The sequence below is a fragment of the Capra hircus genome, chromosome 3 (assembly GCF_001704415.2).
Source record: "Capra hircus breed San Clemente chromosome 3, ASM170441v1, whole genome shotgun sequence".
NCBI classification, from domain to species: Eukaryota; Metazoa; Chordata; class Mammalia; order Artiodactyla; family Bovidae; genus Capra; species Capra hircus.
This window is the reverse complement of record NC_030810.1, coordinates 95359657-95381293: the sequence shown is the minus strand read 5'-3', so window position 1 is coordinate 95381293 and position 21637 is coordinate 95359657. Positions and strand designations below refer to the sequence as shown.

Below are 21637 nucleotides of genomic sequence, written 5' to 3'. Positions count from 1 at the left end.
TGTGTCTGACTCTGTGCGACCCCATAGACGGCAGCCCACCAGGCTCCCCCATCCCTGAGATTCTCCAGGCAAGAACACTGGAGTGGGCTGCCATTGCCTTCTCCAATGCAGGAATATGAAAAGTGAAAGTTAAGTCGCTCAGTGGTGTCCAACTCTTCGCAACCCCATGGACTGCAGCCCACCAGGCTCCTCCATCCATGGGGCTTTCCAGGCAAGAGTACTGGAGTGGGGTGCCATTGCCTTCTGAACAATGGAACACCACTCATCCATAAAAAAAGAATGAAAATGTACCATTTGCAGCAATATGGATGGACTTTGAGGGCATTATACTAAGTGAAATAAATCATATACAGAAAGATAAATGCTGTATGATATCACTTTCATGTGAAATCTAAAAAAATACAGCAAACTAATGAATATAACAAAAAAGAGGCAAACTCATAGGTATAGAGAAGAAACTAGTAGTTACAATGGGGAGAGGAAAGAGGAAAAGGACAGTATGGGGTGGAGGATTAAGAGGTACAAACTATTAGATATAAAATTAACTACAAGGATATATTGTAAAACACAGGTTATATAACCGGTATTTTATAATGTCTATCAATGAAACATAGCCTTTAAAAATCATGAATCACTATATTGTATACCTGTAACTTATATAATATTGCACAGCAACTACACGTCAATTAAAAAAACAATGAAATAGATTTTTCTTGGATAGTAGCAGAAGATTCCTTGTTGGAGAAGTGGATGAAAGTATTCCTATAGCTTTTGAGACTTCCCAGCTCAATAGCTCTCTCTCATGTCTACAAGAGGACTTGATGTAAGGGTGGTCTGCATAGCTGCTTCTCTAATTGCCTGATTCCAAAGTCTTCTGCCTCCAGAGTAATGTGTCCAGATTTCTTCACAGCTCTTAAATCTAAGGTGACACAATCTCTCGTTTTTGAAGTTACCATTTAGTAACTAATTCGTGTCCAACTCTGTGCCCCCATGGAATGCAGCACGCCAGGCTTCCCTATCTTTCACTATCTCCCAGAGTTTGCTCAAAATCATGTCCACTGAGTCAGTGATGCCATCTAGCCATCTCATCCTCTGTTACCCACTTCTCCTCCTGCCCTCAGTGGCATCAGGGTCTTTTCCAGTGAATTGACTGTTCACATCAAGTGGCCAAAGTAGTGGAGCTTTAGCATCAGTCTTTCCACTGAATATTCAGGGTTGATTTCCTTGAGGGTTGACTGGTATGATCTCCTTGTTTTCCAAGGGACTGTCAAGGGTCTTCTCTAGCACCATGGTTCAAAAGCTTCAATTCTTCCTCACTCAGCCTTCTTTATAGTCCAGCTCTCACATCTGTACATGACTACTGGAAAAACCATAGCTTTGACTAAGCAGACCTTTGTTGGCAAAGTGATGTCTTTGCTTTTTAATACACTGTCTAAGTTTGTCATAGCTTTTCTTCCAAAGAGTAAGCATCTTTTCATTTCATGGCTGTCACCATCCACAAACTTTATTTTTTAGAGCAATTTTAGTTTTACAGGAAAAAAAAATAGCAGAAAGTAGACAGAATTCCCAAAGTCTCCCTCTCTTCCAGGCTCAGTTTTTCCCTATTTTTACCATCTCAAAAGTGTGCTACATTTGTTACAACTGAAGAACCAATGTTGACACATTATTATTAACTCAAGTCCATATACTTTACATTAAGGTTCTCTTTTTGTGTTGTACAGTTCTCTGAATTGTGACAAATTATGTCATGAATCCACCATTTCAATATAATACAGGATAGTTTCACTCTCTGATATATCCCCTAGGCTCTACTTATTCAAATTTCTCCTTTCTCTGACCCTGACCCATCCCTGCCTAGAACACCTGGCAGCCTCTGGTCTTTTTATTTTCTCCATTGTTTTGCCATTTTGAGAATATCACATCATTGGAATCAGATAACATGCAGCCTTCGTAGACTGTCTGCTTTCACTTAGCGATATGCATTTAAGATTCCTCCAGGTCTTTTCATGACTTGGTAGTTCATTTCTTATCACAGAATAATACTCCGCTGTATATATGTGCAATGGTTTATCCATCCACCTACTGAGGGATATATTGGTTGCTTCCAGGTTTTGGGCAATTATAAATAAAGCTGCTTATGAACATCTGCATGTATGCAACTGTGTAAGAAACTTTATAAGAAATAGCCAGGGCCTCTTCCAAAGAGACTGCACTCTTTTGCACTCTCATCAGCAATTAATAAGAGTTCCTGTTGCCCCCTGTTCTTCTCAGCATTTGGTATTGTTAGTTTTGGGGTTTTAGCCCAAAGTAGTTGTCTGAGGATGCTTTACAAATAGCTGAGGAAAGAAGAAAAGTGAAAGGCAGGGGAGAAAAGGAAAGATATTCCCTTTAGTAAGCAGACAAAAGGCCTTTTAAAATGAATGATGCCAAGAAATAGAGGAAAACAATAGAATGAGAAAGACTAGAGATCTTGTCAAGAAAATTGGGGATATCAAGGAAACATTTTGTGCGAGGATGGGCACAATAAAGAACTAAATGATAAGGATCTAACAGAAGCAAAAGAGATTAAGAAGAGGTGGCGAAAATACACAGAACTGTTAAAAAAAAATCTTAATGACCCAGATAACTATGATGGTGTGGTTACTCACCTAGAGCCAGACAAATGTGTGAGGTCAAGTGGGCCTTAGGAAGCATTACTATGAACAAATCTAGTGGAGGTGACAGAATTCCAACTGAGCTATTTAAAATCCTAAAAGGTGATGCTGTCAAAGTACTATACTCACTATATCTGAAAATTTGGAAAACTCATAAGTAGCCACGGGACTGGAAAAGTCAGTTTTCATTCCAATCCCAAAGACAGGTAATGCCAAAAAATGTTCAAACTACTTCACAACTTCACTAATTTCACATACTAGCCAGGTTTTACTCAAAATCCTTCAAGCTAGGCTTTAGCGAACCAAGAACTTCCAGATGTACAAGCGAGGTCTAGAAAAGGCAGAGCAACCAGAGATCAAATTGCCTACATTCACTGGATCATGGAGAGATCAAGGGAGTTCCAGAAAAACATCTACTTCTGCTTCATTGACTGTGCTAAAGCCTTTGACTGTGTGGATCACAACAAACTAGAAAATTCTTAAAGAGACGGGAATACCAGACCACCTTACTTGTTTACTAAGAAAGCTTCATGTGGGTCAAGAAGCAATAGTTAGAACCAGACATGGAATGATCTGGTTCAAAATTCAAACTGGTTCAAAATTGGGAAAGGAGTATGACCAGGCTGTATATTGTCATCCTGCTTATTTAGCTTATATGCAGAGTATATGCATGCTCATTAAGTTGCTTCAGTCATGTCTGATTCTTTAAGACCCTATGGACTGTAGCCCGCCAGGCTCCTCTGTCCATGGGATTCTCTAGGCAAAATGCTGGAGTGGACTGCCATTTCCTCCTCCAGGGGATCTTCCCAACTCAGGAATCAAACTCATGCCTCCTGTGTCTCCTCCATTGCAGGCAGGTTCTTTACCTGCTGAGCCATTGGGGAAGCCTCACAAATTATTAGAGAAATGCAGATTAAAACTACAATGAGATATCATCTCACACCAGTCAGAATGGCCATCACCAAAAAATCTACAAATAATAAATGCTGGAAAGGATGTGGAGAAAAGGGAACCCTCTTTTATCGTTGGTAGGAATGTAAACTGCAACAGCCACTATGGAAAACAGTATGGAGATTCCTTAAAAAATGAGAAATAAAACTACCATATGACCCAACAATCCCACTACTGAGCATTCACTCTGAGAAAACCATAATTGAAAAAGACACATGTACCCCAGTGTTCATAGCAGCACTGTTTACAGTAGCTAGGACATGGATGTAACCTAGATGTCCATCAACAGATCAATGGATAAAGACGATGTGGAATATTACTCAGCCATAAAAAATAACAAGTCTGAGTCTGTTCCAGAGAGATGGGTGAACTTAGAACCTATTTTACAGAGTGAAGTAAGTCAGAAAGAGAAAAACAAATATTGTATATTAACATATACATATGGAATCTAGAAAAATGGTATTGATGAGCCTATTTGCAGGGGAGGAATGGAGATGCAGATATACAGAGAGAATGGACTTGTGGGCACAGTGGGTAAAGGAAAGAGCGGGATGATTGGAGAAATTAGCACTGACATATATGCACTACCATGTGTAAAACAGATAGCTGGCATGAAGTTGCTATATAATAGAAGGAGCTCAGCCTGATGCTCTGTGATGACCTAAAGGGGTGAAGTCGGGAGAGGGGAGGGAGGCTCAAGAGGGAGATGATACAAGTATAATTATGGTGAATTTGCATTGTTGAATAGCGGAAACCAACACAGCATTGTTAAGCAGTTTTCCTCCAAATAAAAATTAATATCCTTTGGTTTTTTTAATTATGTAGAAATGTACAAAGAATTATCACTTCACAGACTTTTTAGAAACAGACAATAGGCCATATTTGCCCCATATTCAAACTTTGACCGTTTTTATTCTATATCCTTACAAACTTTTTAATGTACAATGTCAATTTATTCAGAAGTATATTTAAAGTTTTTGAAAGGGTAGAATAGCTTCTTCACTCCTTATCACTTAATCCTTAGTTCTTTAAATCTGAAATAATCTAAGTCCTTTCATTGTTTTCAGATTTGCTTATGTATATTTTGAAAATATGATTTTAGATACTTAAAAATGTAGAATTGTTTTATCTTTATGAGCGATTTAACATTTTATCAGTATACAATGACTTTTTATTCTAGGATTCTGTTTTTTTTGCCCTAATACTGATTTTGCTTATATTATTATAGCTACACCAGCTATTGTTTAGTACTTTCCCAGTATAACGTTTTCCACACTTTATTTTACTTTCTGTGGTTTATGTTTAAAAATGTCTCTTGTGAGCAGTGTGCGTGTGTGTTCACTTGCTTCATTCATGTCTGACTCTTTGCAATCCCATGAAGTATAATCCACCCAGGCTCTCTGTCCATTGGGTTATCCCATCAAGAATACTGGAGTGGGTTACCATTTCGTCTTTCAGGGGATCTTCCTGACCAAGAGAATGAACCCCCATCTTATGCAACACCTGCACTGGCAGGTGGATTCTTTATCACTGAATCACCTGGGAAGCCCCCTTGTGAGCATAATATCAGTCAGTCACTCAACATGTCTGACTCTTTGAGACGCCATGGACTGCAGCATGCTAGGCTTCCTTGTCTATCACCAACTCCCGGAGTTTGCTCAAACTCATGTAGGTGTATATTTTAAAATTAGATGATTCTGTGTTTTAACTGGAGATTTTAGGCTACTTATTACATACCATCTTTTCTGAAAATATCTTTATGTTGTCCTCATTCTTAAAGGGGCTTCCTAGGTGACCCCCTGGTAAAGAATCCTCCTGCCAGTACAGGAGACACAAGTTAGATCCCTGATTCGGGAAGATCCCTGAGAGAAGGAAATAGCAACTCACTCTAGTATTCTTTCCTGGGAAATCCCATGGACAGAAGAACCTGGAGTGCTGCAGATCATGGGGTGGCAAAAGATTCAGACATGACTTAGCAACTACACAACAACATTCTTGAAAGATAATTTCACGAGGTATAGAATTATAGACTGACAGGTATTTCCTCTTAGTATGTGGGCAATAAAGAACTAAAGAGTCTCTTGATGAAAGTGAAAGAGGAAATGGAAAAAGTTGGCTTAAAATTCTGCATTCAAAAAACTGAGATCATGGCATCCAGTCTCATCACTTCCTGGCAAATGGATGAAGAAACAATGGAAACAGTGAGAGACTTTATTTTGGGGGGCTCCAAAATCACTGCAGATGATGACTGCAGCCATGAAATTAAAAGACACTTGCTCCTTGGAAGAAAAGCTATGAACAATCTAGACAGTGTATTAAAAAGCAGAGAAATTACTTTGTTGACAGAGGTCCATCTAGTCAAAGCTATAGTTTTTCCAGTAGTCATGTATGGATGTGAGAGCTGGACCATAAAGAAAGCTGAGCACCAAAGAATTGATGCTTTTGAACTGTGTTGTTGGAAAAGACCCTTGAGAGTCCCTTGGACTGCAAGGAGATCCAACCCAGTCCATCCTGAAAGAAATCAGTCCTGAATATTCATTGGAAGGACTGATGTTGAAGCTGAAACTCCAATACATTGGACACCTGATGCGAAGAACTGACTCATTTGAAAAGACCCTGACGCTGGGAAAGATTCAAAGCAGGAGGAGAAGGGAACAACAGAGAATAAGATGGTTGGATGGCATCACTGACCTGATAAGTTTGAGCAAGCTCTGGGAGTTGGTGATGGACAGGGAAAAGTTGGACATGACTGAGTGAACTGACTGATGTGGACAATAATTCTTCATACTAGTCTTGCATTCATTTTTACTGTTGAAAAGTTGTCTGTCTATCTAATTGTTGTTGCTTAGAAAATAATCTGGCTGCCTTTAAAACATTTTATTTTTTAATGCAGTGTCAATATGATTTAACTAGGTATCAGTTCAGTTCAGTTACTCAGTCATGTCCGACTATTTGCAATCCCATGAACGGCAGCACGCCAGGCCTCCCTGTCCATCACCAACTCCCAGAGTTTACCCAAACTCATGTCCATTGAGTTGGTGATGACATGTGACCATCTCATCCTCTGTTGTCCCCTTCTCCTCCTGCCTTCAATCTTTCCCAACATCAGGGTTTTTTCCAATGAGTCAGTTCTTCACATCAGGTGGCCAAAGTATTGGAGTTTCAGCTTCAACATCAGTCCTTCCAATGAACACCCAGGACTGATCTCCTTTAGGATGGACTAGTTGGATCTCCTTGCAGTCCAAGGAACTCTCAAGAGTCTTCTCCAACACCACAGTTCAAAAGCATCAATTCTTCTGCACTCAGCTTTCTTTATAGTCCAACTCTCACATCCATACATGACTACTGGAAAAACCATAGCCTTGGCTAGATGGACCTTTGTTGACAAAGTAATATCTCTGCTCTTTAATATGCTGTCCAGGTTGGTCATAACTTCCCTTGCAAGGAATAAGCGTCTTTTAATTTCATGGCTGCAGTCACCATCTGCAGTGGTATGTGTTTCTTTTTATTTACCCAAATGAGACTATAATGAGCTTCTTGAATATGTAGATTAGTATGTTTCATTGGTTCTGCAACTTTCTCAATAATTATCTTTTTTAAGTATTGCTTCTGATCCATTTCTCTCTCCTCTTCTTCTATAATTCCAATTAAACTTATGTTAGAGAACTTTTACCTCTCTTTACATTGGCTCTTTGAGCTTCATTCTAAATAATTTCTACATGTCTATCTTTCAGTTCTCTTTCAGTCCTCTGGAAATACTAATATGTCCAAATTAAGCTTAGGGCAATGGAAAGGCTTAAATGTATCTAAATGTATCTTTCTTCTTTGGTTCCCCCTGTTAGTTGAGTCAGCATCTTACACCAAGATCCATGCCCTGTTGCACATTTCATGGTTTAAATCTAAACAACCTCCCTGGAGACAACAATCCTTCACCATCTTTTTTGCAATTTTTTTTCCCTCAGTCTGAATTTACTTCATCATTGATGCTTAACAATACAGGCAGATCTTGTCTACAGATTACTTGTTACTTATACAAATAGAGTAAATCTACCTTGATAGAGGAACTGAGATAATATTTACAGGGTTCCATGTGAGTTTCCTCGGTTCTGTCTTCTCATTCCAATTTAATGGTGGTGGGGAGGGTTTGACAGGGAGGTGCATAACAGATGGTTTTAAGTGTAGTAATTAAACTGGACAAATCCTCTCTGTATGAGAGGCCAGTGATATGCTAGATTGGTAATGTTCTCCAGATCCATGGCTGCAGAGAGATGTTTCCTGGAACTGAAATATGACAAAATTAGGGGAATGGAGAGTTAAAATTATACTCTATCATACTAGAGTATAGTAAGTCAAAGAAAAAGAATCTGAAATCTTGACAGATACATGGGAGAAAATGTAGACTTTAAAAAGCTGAGTACAGGGCTCCAAACCTGGAATCTGGGGAGAGGTAAGCATGACTTAAAAGTGTAGAGAATTGATAATAATGTGTATTGTTCCATAGACAGTGAACTTTCTCTGCATGTGTCTATATGTGGGAGGTGATGGGAATCCAGACAAGGTTCAAGTGCCAAGAATAAGATATTCATAAACTGTTTTTTTTCCTACTTGAGAAATAATATAACTGATGACTACCACTTGGACTTTCTACGCAACAGTGTCTGAGGTAGCCTACACTGTATTAAAACTTAATGAATAATTCTATGTGAAGTGATATTATAGTTAAATTGTTGTATTTGATTTACTTGAACTCCCACAGGAAAAATTCAGAAAAATCAGTCATCTATGGCACATAAAAATGAAAGCCATGAACTTCCCCCAGAAACAGTTCAAACAATAACTCCTATGGATGTTCACTTAGGCACCTGGTTTACAACTACACCTCAAGGAAATCGGATTGGCACCAAAGGATCAGAAAGAATAGCAGACTTGGCCCCATTTTTATCCTTTAAAGCCACAGATCCTATCAATGGAACGGTATGACAAACTATTGTATGTTACAAATTTTTCTAAATCATTAGAGTTGTAAAACAACATGTGGAAGAATGCCTGGCAAATAATAAATTTTCAATAACTATCTGTTAAGTAGCCGACTTATGTATAAATAGACGGATTCATCTTTCCAAATCTAAAACTACTGTGTGGTTTATTTGACCCAGAGTAATGTACCATGAAATACTAATTCTTGAAGTAAGAGACAGATGATGAATTTTCTATTCCACTTTTAAGGCATATGATTAGTGATATCCTATATTTCTTCATGTTAAATGTATTTGTCTGTATGTCTTATATTCTAGACATGTGGGGCTCTGCCTTGCTTCTACTTCTCGTATGTACCTGACATGAATTGTAGAAATTTGTTCATGATCCTTGACTTCAAATAATTTACAGTATATTTAATGAGATGCTCATATCAAATAACTCAAGAATTCAACAATGCCATAAAGCCTCTATAAAAAGATTTTATTTGTAACCTAAGAAAAAGTGATATATGAGTGGTATAGAAAATAATGGTTTTGTTTATCTGTGAAGCAGATGTGAAATTTAAACCCCTGGGATGTACAATAGCATTTTCTATGGGCCAGGCTTTCTGTTAGCCATCTTGCGTACATTCTCTATTCAGGCCTCACACCAATGTATATTATACAGACAAGGAAGGTAAGCCTCAGCAAATGAAGTAATGTGGCCAGAAAGTGCTGGAACCAGGTTTGTAGTCAGTGATTGGTGACTAAAAGCTGGGCTCTCTCCATTCTTCAGCTATTCCTCTATCATCTTACATGGAGCTTTGCACCTCTAAATCTAAAAAAGACAGAGAATTTCCTGCATGCCTTGTCTCTAGTTTTTGGACTTCCAACCTTTGTTTACAACCACATACTGTTAGTCAGAAACAGAATGTCTGCTTCCCATTGAGATAAATTTCATTATCTTACCAAATGTGTTTTCCTTTCTCTTTCCGCCTACTTCTGTAACAATTTCATACTCTTCTACCTCGTTTGCTAGTTCTTTCTTATGAGATTCAAAATATATATTATCTCAGGATGGCTTTGGTCACTTCAAATAGCTCACTTTAATTCAGCCTCAATACAGATTATTTGGTTTAATATGCAAATTTGATATGTCTTAGTTAATGGCCCTTACTTTCTTTTACTGGTGGTGGTGGTGGTTTAGTCACTAAGCCGTGTCCAACTCTCTGCGACCCCATGGATTGTAGCTTGCCAGGCTCCTCTGTCCATGGGATTTCCCAGGCAAGGATTTCCCCTGGAGTGGGTTGCTATTTCCTTCTCCGAGGGATCTTCCTGACCCAGGAATTGAACCCAGGTCTCCTGCATTGGCAGGCAGACTCTTTTCCACTGAGCCACCAGGGAAGCCCCTTCCTTTACTGATACCTAGGACCATTATGGGAAGCACAAATTGACAGTTGCGAGCCTGGATTCAGACATAGACACCCAACAGTCTAATCACAACAATGGTAACAACATTTACTGAGCACTCAGTACTCTTGCCTGGAAAATCCCATGGATGGAGGAGCCTGGTGGCTGCAGTCCATGGGGTCGCAAAGAGTCGGACACGACTGAGCAACTTCACTTTCACTTTTTACTTTCATGCATTGGAGAAGGAAATGGCAACCCACTCCAGTGTTCTTGCCTGGAGAATCCCAGGGATGGGGGAGCCTGGTGGGCTGCCGTCTGTGGGATCACACAGAGTCGGACATGACTGAAGCGACTTAGCAGCAGCAGCAGCACCATCCCAGGCCTTGTTCAGTGCTTTCCAGATATAACTTATCTAATTCTCACAAGAAACTATTGCTGTTTCCATTTTACATATGAGACAAAGAAGCTACAAACAGGCTAAATAATTTTTCCAAAATCACTCAGCAAGTGGCAGATTTAGAATGTGGACCCCAAGGTTGCATTCTAGGTCTCATGTGCTTAACCATTATGCAAATAAAAGCCAATGGTCATAGGAAATAAGATCAAAAGTGACATGAAGTATCACATTTTACAGGAGTGGCACTAACCTTGCAGTGAGGCAGACATGGCTTTGAACCCCAGCCACGCTTCTTACAAGAGGCATGGCTTTGACTATTTCTAATTTAGGTTTTCTTATTCCTAAAATGAAGATTATGGTCATTACCTAAAATACTTGGGAAGATTAATACCAGATTAACACTATCAGGTGTTCAGGAAATATTCTTGCTGTTGTGTTCTTGCTACCACTAAAAATGATTATTTCCTGAGCCTATGGTGACCAGAAAATGTCAATGTTATGTGATGTCATGAAATGTTAAAATAGTTCTAAGTAATAATCTGTAAATTTCTATACTAGATAAAGAGTTAGTATCTAGCATTGCTAACTTGACCAATTAAATGTGAACCACTTTACCAGCATCCTCTCCTTTAATCCATATAATGTCTCTGAAAAATATGCTGATGTTGGCTCCATTTTGCAGATGAGGAAACTAGAACACAGAGAAGGTAAGCAACTTGCCTAAATCACCTGTGGAGTCAGAAACTGAACTTGGGCAGGTGAACTCCAAAGCTCATGTTCTCAATCCTGCATTCTACAGCAGTATTCCTCATTATATACATTCAGTAGATGGATAGATATAGATACACACATCTGTATCACTGGCTGAAAGTGTGAAAGAGAAGAACTTAAAGATTAGCATGGACTTCTCTCTGAAATATATTATTTTCTGCCTACCATAAAAAGAGACAAATATAATTATCATCTTCTCCCAAAAGCCCTAGACACGAGTCAGAAAACAGCTAGCAAACTTTATATTCATCTGGACTGTAGTGAAAACTGTGTCCCTTACAGTTAGGGCAGTACAAGGTAGAAAGTACCCAATGATTTTAAAATATGCATTGTTGTTGTTCAATCGCAAAGTCATGTCCTACTCTTGGTGACTTCATGGGCTACAACACACCAGGCTTCCCTGTCCTTCACTATCTCCCGGAGTTTTGAGTTGGTGATGCCATCCAACCATCTCATCCTCTGCCACCCTTCTCTCCTTTTGCCTGTAATATGCATTATACAACTGGAGTGCATTGTTGCCAGTTGGGATCTGCAGTAGCAAACATGAAGTTTGCTTGTATAAGATGTTTCTAAGAGACACCATTTGTGAAAGGAAGCAGGGGGGGAAGCAGGAATGGGCAGAGAGAGAAGGCGAGCTATGGTGGAGACACCACAAAGTTCCACTGGCAGGGGCTCAGGAGCCAGTGTCATCTGTCCCAGTGTCCCAAGTCGGGGAGCAGGAGCCAGATCAGTGTATCTCTGCCTCAGCAGAACAGTGGAAGTCAGGCAAGGCATCTCTTTGCAGTTGAGGCAGGTGCTAGAAGAACAGACATCTGGAGGCTGTTTGCCAACTTCCCTCCCCACAGGTGGGGAGCAAGTCCTGTCTTGAAGAGAGACCTGGGCAGTGCATCTCCATGCCCACCACACCTTCACACACACATGTGCAGCTGGGGGTTTAGAGCTCCTCTGAACCATCTGGCTACAGGAAACAAAGGTCTCAGTGTTCTTTCAAATTGAAGCACTTACTAGGACTAAATTCTTTCTGTGTTTCCGGCTCTAGTCCACATACCTAAAACTCTTCTCTACTGCTTTGCCCCCTTTGGATAACAACTGAGTCCTTAATATGACTGAACAAGCTTCCCGGTATGGCCCGTCACCTTCTAGCCTTGCTCCCACCACTCTGCTCATTGGTCTCTGAGTTCCCTTGTGTCCAGCACACCTTTCATCCATGTTTCCCTGTACCAACCTGTCACCCATGGCTCCCTGTACCAACACACAAAATCCAGGCTCTGGCATTGCATCCTCAGGGGAAGCAGACCACATCAGAACCCTCACTACAGACACCAGTGGTCCTTGGCTTATCTTAAACCTGTAGTTTCTAAGGGAACAGGACCTGAGGTCATCTTCCTGCATGTACCTGGGTCAGATCACTCCTGACATTAGCTTTTGACTCACAAATGTGTGACCACGGAAGGAGCATCACTGCTGAAGGAAGACAGTCTTAGTCCAGCATCAGCTCTGGCACATGCTGAGTGACTTTGGGCAAGTTACTTACCTGCTCTAAGCCTGAGTTTCCTCCAGGATTGTTATAAAGATTAGATCAAGTAAATGAGATAAAACTTTCACTTTTAAATAATCACGCTTTTGATGGTGATCACTGGGGTGTCAAAGTAAGCAAACTTGGGATTAGCCAACCAGCTGAGCAAATGATGGTGCTCTGCCTTTGTATGTTCAGGTTATGACAACTCGAGAAGACAAAGTGATCATCATTGAAAAGAAAGATGGTACTCGGATCGTGGATCATGCTGATGGTACCAGAATCACAACCTTTTATCAAGTTTATGAAGATCCGACTATTTCTTCGGAGGATCAAGAGACAGGTAAGCTTTAATTTTTCTGGCGGACTACGTAGAGTCTCAAAGAGTTCGACACGACTGAAGCAACGAAGCAGCAGCAGCAGCAGACAGTTGGTTAGTATTGTTGTGTTTCAGGTACACAGCAAAGTGATTCAGTTATACATATACATGTACTTATTCTTTTTCAAGTAGATGACAATATTCTATGTCTTTAGGATAGGATAGGTGAAAACTTCACTGATTTTTCAAAACACTTGTAAGAAAAACGGTTTTGTTTTTTTTTTAAGAACTCAAATCAACCAAAGAATACCTAGGCAGTCCAAACCAGAACCAATGAGGACCTTTATTATGGTCTTTATCCTCAGTTGACATAGGAGGGATAACAGCTCTAGTTAGCTAATGGATAGTAATAGTGTGTTTCCTATTTTTGCCACTAAAAAGCTACAACCTGGATTGGTATTAACTAAAAGTTAATAATCATGACTCAACTGTACTGAGCAATTAGATTTCAGACCTGTTTCCTTTGATCCTCAAGGAATCCAATTTTCCTACATAGACCTCAGATATGTCCTCCTTCAATTCTGTCTGACAATTCTCAGAAAAGCAAGTGACAGCTGCTAATGAACTCGAGTCTGTTCATATTGTCTAAAAGCCTAACACCCTTCCTAAGCAAAATTAAAACAAAAATTTTGAAAAAAAAATTTATTCCCTGATTCACTTTTGTTTAATTCTAGGGTTTATTTGTTGAATGTATTAAATGATTCATTGCCAAATTAGATGCAACAAAATGGCAAGTGAGTAGAAAGAGAGGAACCTTTATACCCTGTTAGAGTAAAAATTTAAAAAGCCACTTGGGTGAGCAATTTTAAAATATCTGGTGAATTGAAAACTGCATATCGTGATACACTAATTCTCCATCAGGGTATATATAGAAAGGTACTCTTGTTTTGTTTTTATTTTTATTGGGTTATAGGGGATGGTTTGGGAAATATCTCTGCAAGTCAATTCCCCACCAGAGAAATGTCCATTCTAATTTTCCTGGGATAGCTTTCAAAGCTTTTTCCTTTTCTTGGGAAAGACACTCATACATTTGCACAAAGAAATAAGTACAGACATGCTTCTTGTAACACTGAGTATAATATTAAAATATTGGGAAAGCATAAATGTCCATTAACAGCAGAACAGGAAAATAAAATGCGGTTTATTCTTACAAAGGGATACTATGTAGAAATTAAAATAAATGAAGTACCCACACATGTACCTATTTACATAAGCACATATATATCAAGATGGCTAAAGGCCTCAAAACATTAAGTGAAAAATTCAAGTGTGTATCACTTGCTCAGTCATGTTCAATTCTTTGACAACCCCATGGACTGTAGCCCACCAGGCTCCTCTGTCCATGAAATTCTTCAGGCAAGAATACTGGAGTGGGTAGCCATTCCCTTCTCCAGGGGATCTTCCTGACCCAGGGATCGAACCCAGGCCTCCTGAGTTGCAGGCAGATTCTTTATTGTCTGGGCCACCAGGGAAGCCCAGTAGTATCATACACAGGGTGATATATAACTTATGTAAATTTAAAGCAACAAAATATTTCTGATATATACACTTATATAAAAGTATTATACTGGATTGTGAGAAAAAGAAATAAACTCAGAGATAGGGAGAGATGTGAACTTTGCCTGTGATTTCTCTCTTACGTACATGTTTAAAATGAAGCAAATATGGCAAAATATTAATGAGTGTAAATTCTGATTGGCAAACATGTATAGTTAAGTTATATTTTGTGCTTTTCTGGATGTTTTCAATTTCTCAAAAAGAACGGTGAGGACAAAAACGGCACACTAAACTAATATGCCTTCTCAAACAAGGGCTCCGAGTTGATATAGCAGTAGCCCGTACGGCAGCCCCACGGAGTGAGTTCTCAGCCAGGCAGTCGGCAGGCAGGCGGTCGGCAGGCAGGCGTGTTCCCCTTGCGTGCATCCTGTCAGACCTGCTCCTTTGCATCTGCCCACAGCCGAAGGTCCTCAGAGGATCGCCAGGCAGGTGAAGTGCATGCGGATTGAAAGCTCGCACTACGCCACCATCATCACCAACTGCGAGGACAGTAGCTGCTGCGCCACCTTTGGGGACGGGACGTCCATCATTGCAAAGCCACAGGGAACGTACCAGGTGGGTCCGAGCAAGATGAGGGGTGCCAAAGGGAAGTGTTGAAGTGTGTTTGTGACTGAGAAAGCACACCTATCTGGGGCAGTGAACATTCCCGCCACATGCCTGGCTGTTGCTCTCATCTCAACTGATCTTAGAACACACTTCTCAATATCTTTGCATTTATTTACTTTCTTTCCAAAATCCATCGCAGAAAATCAGTGTCCTCCCTGTCTTTCAGTGCTTTGGTATCTGGGGATCAAAGTTACACTCCGGAGTGTATTTGCTGGGGATCATTTAGTGGTAGGTGATGGGCACTGTGGGTGTGAGGAGCACTCAGTGCTGAGTCCCTTCCCGACCAGCTTCACCTACTGCCTCCTCTTACTCATTCTCACTCTCCCACCCTTCTCACCTCCAGTCTGTCCCCGCTTTACCTCGTATCCCCATGGGATGGAAAGACACTTGTGTTCTGTGTGGTCTAGGGGGAGAACTAGCCCAAGCGAAGCACAGCTGTGTCTTTGGAGGGCTGGGGAGGAATGCTGTTAGCAACTCCTCCACCTCCTTGCATTTCCCCATTAAACACAATGCCCCAGGCTCAGCCTGCAGTCCCTCCAGTCTTAGAGGGATTTGCCTTTGCCTTTCTACTTGCTGGAGAAGGGACACAAGTGCCAGGATGTCACATCTAGGGTCACAGGATACCGAGGGTGCAAAGGCAGAAGGTAATGGACAAAGACTTCCATAACAAATGTTTGTTACTGTGAAAGCTACTGGAGCCAGTTTATCCCTCCCTTCTCTCCTGATACTCCCTCGTACTGTGTAGATCCTTGTGGGACAAGCAAGGTGCTGAAAGTGAGAGATGACCAAGAAAAGCTTCAGTTGGAGAAATGGATGCTTTTTTTCCCTCTATAACATTCAAAATATCCAATTAAAAAAAACTTTTCTTTTGTATTGGGGTATAGCTGATTAACAATGTTGTGATGGTTCAGGTGAACAGAGAAGGGACTCAACCTTACATACACATGTATCCATTCTCCCCCAAACTCTCCTCCCATCCAGGCTGCCACATAACATTTAGCAGAGTTCCTGTGCTATCAGAATGTTCATTTTTTAAGAAAGCATCCATATTTCAGTACTGCCTGTCCTACCAGATGTCATAAAAATCTGTGATGCTGTGATGAGGCCTTATTTTTATCATAGCCCTAGACTCTGCTGGTTACAACTATAGAGGCAAAGAAATTTTAGCACCAATGTAAGTTACCACTGAAGGAAGAGATGTAACAGAAAAGAGATCCAATCTGGAGACATTCAGGGTCTGATACAATTGTGTAGCTGCGTCTTTGCCTACATCTCCTGAAACATTTATTGCACCTCATTGAGAAACACACATATCTTAGCTCCCAGTTGGGGAAAAGAACTCCAAATAAGCTTAGCAACACTTATTTTATAGTTCTACAATTTTATAGAGTTGAAAGCTGGCATTCACAAACACCTTCTGCCCATCCTAATTGGCCTTGGCACATGTGTCATTACTTACTCACCAGCATAAGGATATTGAGCAGTGTGATGAGTGAGGCTGGATTTTAGGCAATGTGAAAGAGAGTGAGAAAGAGCTTGATTTTGGCCACTGCTATACCGTAGCATGGAGAAGGCAATGGCACCCCACTCCAGTACTCTTGCCTGGAAAATCCCATGGACAGAGGAGCCTGGTAGGCTGCAGTCCATGAGGTTGCTAAGAGTCAGACATGACTGAGCGACTTCCCTTTCGCTTTTCACTTTCATGCATTGGAGAAGGAAATGGCAACCCACTCCAGTGTTCTTGCCTGGAGAATCCCAGGGACGGGGGAGCCTGGTGGGCTGCCGTCTATGGGGTTGCACAGAGTCGGACACGACTGAAGCCACTTAGCAGCAGCAGCAGCATACCTTAGCAGCACTAAAAAGATTAATTAAAACATCAAGGAGGAGGTAGGTTTAACAGCCATTGTTGTCTATGATTATCAGCCAGTTCAGTTCAGTTCAGTCGCTCAGTCGTGTCCGACTCTTTGCGACCCCATGAATCGCAGCACGCCAGACCTCCCTGTCAATCACCATCTCCCGGAGTTCACTCAGACTCATGTCCATCGAGTCCGTGATGCCATCCAGCCATCTCATCCTCTGTCATCCCCTTCTCTTCCTGCCCCCAATCCCTCCCAGCATCAGAGTCTTTTCCAATGAGTCAATCCTTCGCATGAGGTGGTCAAGTACTGGAGCTTCAGCTTTAGCATCATTCCTTCCAAAGAAATCCCAGGGTTGATCTCCTTCAGAATGGACTGGTTGGATCTCCTTGCAGTCCAAGGGACTCTCAAGAGTCTTCTCCAACACCACAGTTCAAAAGCATCAGTTCTTCGGCACTCAGCCTTCTTCACAATCCAACTCTCACATCCATACAGGACCACAGGAAAAACTATAGCCTTGACTAGATGGACCTTAGTCAGCAGAGTAATGTCTCTGCTTTTGAATATACTGTCTAGGTTGGTCGTAACTTTTCTTCCAAGGAGTAAGCGTCTTTTAATTTCATGGCTGCAGTCACCATCTGCAGTGATTTTGGAGCCCCAAAAAATAAAGTCTGACACTGTTTCCACTGTTTCCCCATCTATTTCCCATGAAGTGATGGGACCAGATGCCACGATCTTCGTTTTCTGAATGTTGGGCTTTAAGATAACTTTTTCACTCTCCTCTTTCACTTTCATCAAGAGGCTTTTGAGTTCCTCTTCACTTTCTGCCATAAGGGTGGTGTCATCTGCATAGCTGAGGTTATTGATATTTCTCCCGGCAGTCTATGATTATAGTATTTCACAATTGGGGGTGGGAACATCCACCCAGTTGGGAGGTTGCAGAGAGACAAGAAGACAAATAATGGGTCTCTTGTCTCCCATGGGAAATCTTCCTCTGTCCTTGGGTCTAGGAACAGAAACTTGTTTCCCTAGACCAGAAGATTGTCTTCCTGGGGACAGGGATGTGTGTGTGTGCGCACGTGCACACTGGAATAAGATTTTGACTACTCTTCGATACCAACCTGACTCCTTTGGGAGAAGTTAAAGAAATGTAATAAGCATTCTTAGGAATACTGCTGAAAAGGACTTCGAAGGTCCTTTTCCTTATCAGCAGTGCCATAAACTAACATCATGATGGAGGGAGGCTTATCCTCTACTCAGTGTGTGAAATCAGTAGAAAGAGGAAAATTTTATATTAAACTCTGAGCAGTTCTATTTGCCAACTGGCTGCTATATTGTACATACGTACTGCTATGTACGTGTGTATATGAGTCATTGCTTTATTTGTCGTGTTGAATCTGTGTGTTTCAGCATAGCTGTGCTTCCAGGCTAACTTCCTAGAAGGAAAGCTGTCTCCTTTTTACAGGTTTTCTTTCTGGCTTTTCTAGGCGGTGCTTCACCTAGTGTATATGTCTCAGTTCTGGGAATGTTGGGCCATCTTTTTCTGTCCAGAGCAGCTTTCAGTAAATTACAGTCAATCTGACATATTAAAAAGAAGAGACATTGCTTTGTCAACAGAGTCCGTCTAGTCAAAGATATAGTTTTTCCAGTGGTCACGTGTGGATGTGAGAGTTGGGCTATAAAGAAAGCTGAGCGCCGAAGAATTGATAATTTTGAACTGTGGTGTTGGAGAAGACTCTTGAGAGTCCTGTGGACTGCAAGGAGATCCAGCCAGTCAATCCTAAGGAAAATCAGTCCTGAATATTCACTGGAAGGATTGATGCTGAAGCTGAAGCTCCAATACTTTGGCTACCTGATGCGAAGAGTTGACTCATTTGAAACGACCCTGATGCTGGGAAATATTGAAGGCAGGAGGAGAAGGGGATGACAGAGGCTAAGATGGTTGGATGGCATCATTGACTCGATAGACATGAGTTTTAGCAAGTTCTGGGAGTTGGTGATGGACAGGGAAGCCTGGCATGCTGCAGTCCATGGGGTTTCAAAGAATCAGACATGACTGGGCCACTGAAATGAACTGAACTGAACTGATAGTTTGAGTCTATTTTATTGAGGACCTATGGAGCCTGGGAAAATTACAAATTCAATCAGTCACCAGTGTCTATGCTTAAATATGCCTGAAACCACAGAGAAGCCTCAGAATTAGTCAAGGTCCAGGGAGAGTTCTCTGGCCTGGCTAATGGTAAAGAGTGAATCTGAGAAGCTTCCAGAATGATGGAGTAAGCCCCTTCAAAAATCCACTTACTGCTCTCTAAAACCAACTAGAAAACTGGAACTATTGACAGAATCAACCTTTTCAGAAGTCTGGAAATCAACCAAATGACTATAATGATATGAAGATTAAAAAAAAAAAAAAGACAATCTTGGGAAGAACAGCACGAATTGGGGTGATTTCACTTGCCACATTCCTCTCCCCTCCCCCAGCTCCAAGGTAGCCTTGAACATCAACACTCTCGCATGCATGATAGCAGTGAAAACCAGCAGGCCAGCAGCCACTGAAAGAAGAATAGATCTAGAGCTCCCCAAACGATCCATCACAAAATGTCATTATTTGACCTGTCTGTCCGTTTTCTAGAAATCTCTGTTCAACAAGGGTTGTCTTTATTTGGTCTGATTCTGAACTCACTCCCTACAAATAGACTTTTCCCCATAGGAGGTGATAATTGAACATTATAGCTGTTGAAGTAGTGACAAAAAACAAGAGGCTAAACAAAAGAGTTAAAAGGGGAAGGAGAATGAGAAGTCCATAGAGGGCTTTGAAAAGCTCTGACATATTCTCTGGAATCTAGAAAGCCACGCTCCTGTGAAGGGCTATGAACAGGCCCATAAAAGGACTCAGAAAGCCCTGATCTCTCGCTCTTGCTGATCAAAAAGCTCTGCACAAGCAGGGAGTGCAGGGTAAGGCGGAATTAAAAACTTGCTACTACAGCATTGAAAACATTTGCCAGTATGCACATAGAGCCCATACAGCCCTCAGCGGAGGCTGAAAGATCTATTAGTGCAAAGTACTTAAGAACATATCTGCCCAGTTATGAGGAGAACTCTAAGCCCAACAAGCAGATTAGCTCCACGCATGACAATATAAACTTTAAAGAAATGGTTCAGGGGAATCACTGAACAAATAGCAACAAGAACAAAAATAACAATAACAAGTCCTGGGGCAAGGATCTAATTTCCAGAGTTGTACATAATACTATTTTAAAATATCTAGCTTTCAACAAAAAATTATAAGACATGGGGGAGTGGGGAAGAGGGGAATTTTGGCTCATAAACAGGGATGGGAAAGGAGGAAGCAATCAATAGAAACCATCCCTGTGGAAACCCAGACTTTGCATTTAAAGAGACAATTTTAAGTCAGCTGTTATGTTTTAAAAAGTGAGAAGCCTTGTGTAAAGAACTAAAGCACAAAATGAGAATGATGCTACATGAAGTATAGACTATCAATACATAAAAATTATTTTTTTAAAGAACCACATAGAAATTCTGGATTTGGAAAGCATAATAACTGTAATGAAAAATTTGCTAATGAGGCTCAAGATCAAATTTTGGCTGGCAGAATAAATAATCAGCAATTATTTGAACTGGCTCGAAAATAGATCAGTTGAGATGACGCAGTCTGGGGGAGAGAGAGAGAAAAGAATCAAGAAAAATGGACAGAGCCTCAGAGGGTACCATCAGGCATACTAACACACGCACAACAAGAGTCTGAGACGGAATGGAGAGAAGGGCTGGAAGATTATTTGAGGAAATAATGGCTTAAAACTTACCAAATTTGATTAAACTATCTACAATTGCAAGAAATCTCAACAAACTTCGAGTAAGATAAACTCAGAGATCCACACCTAGACACATCACAGTCAAATTGTCTGAAGACAAAGTCTCACAAGCAATGAGAAAAGGCTCATCAAATATGAGAGACCTCAAAAAAAAAACCCTAAAATACAACATTGTTAATCAACTATATCATAATTAAAATTTTTTAATTGATGTATCCAATAAGACTAATAGCTATTTTCTCATCAGAAAACGTGGAGTCAGAAGGCAGTGAGATGACATATTCAAAATGCTTAAAGCAAAAGATCATCAACCAAAAATTCCTCTTTTCAGTAAAATTATCCTAAAATGAAGAAATTAATAGAGTTCCAGGGAAACAAAAACTGAAAGAATTTGTTGCTCTTAGACATTCCCTACAAGAAAATCTAAAGGGAATCCTTCAGGCTGAACAAAAGAACACTACACAGTAATTCAGTTACACATCAATAGTACTGGTAAAGATAAAAATATAGGTAAATATAAAAGACAGTATACATGTATTTTTGTGACCTTTTTTATTTAAAAGGCAACTACATAAAACCACTATTATAAAAGTTTATTTATGTGCTTATAATGTATAAAGATGTAAGTTTTGACAATAAAACAAAGAAGGAATAGAGCTACATGGAGCAAAAATTGTGTATAATAGTGAAATCCTTAGTATCAATCCAATCTAGACAGTTATAAATTAAGATGTTAATTGTAATACTCA

The 21637-nt window shown here is 40.5% G+C and overlaps 1 protein-coding gene across 1 annotated transcript in view; it reads left to right on the top strand.

Annotated features, from left to right (window-relative positions):
• SPAG17 (sperm associated antigen 17) overlaps positions 1-21637 on the top strand; it is a 242972-nt gene that overhangs the window by 174058 nt on the left and 47277 nt on the right. The window contains exons 29-31 of the mRNA XM_018046513.1: positions 8362-8579; positions 12856-13000; positions 14994-15148. Of these exons, the coding sequence (XP_017902002.1) occupies positions 8362-8579; positions 12856-13000; positions 14994-15148 (518 nt within the window). The remainder of the gene's footprint in view (positions 1-8361; positions 8580-12855; positions 13001-14993; positions 15149-21637) is intronic.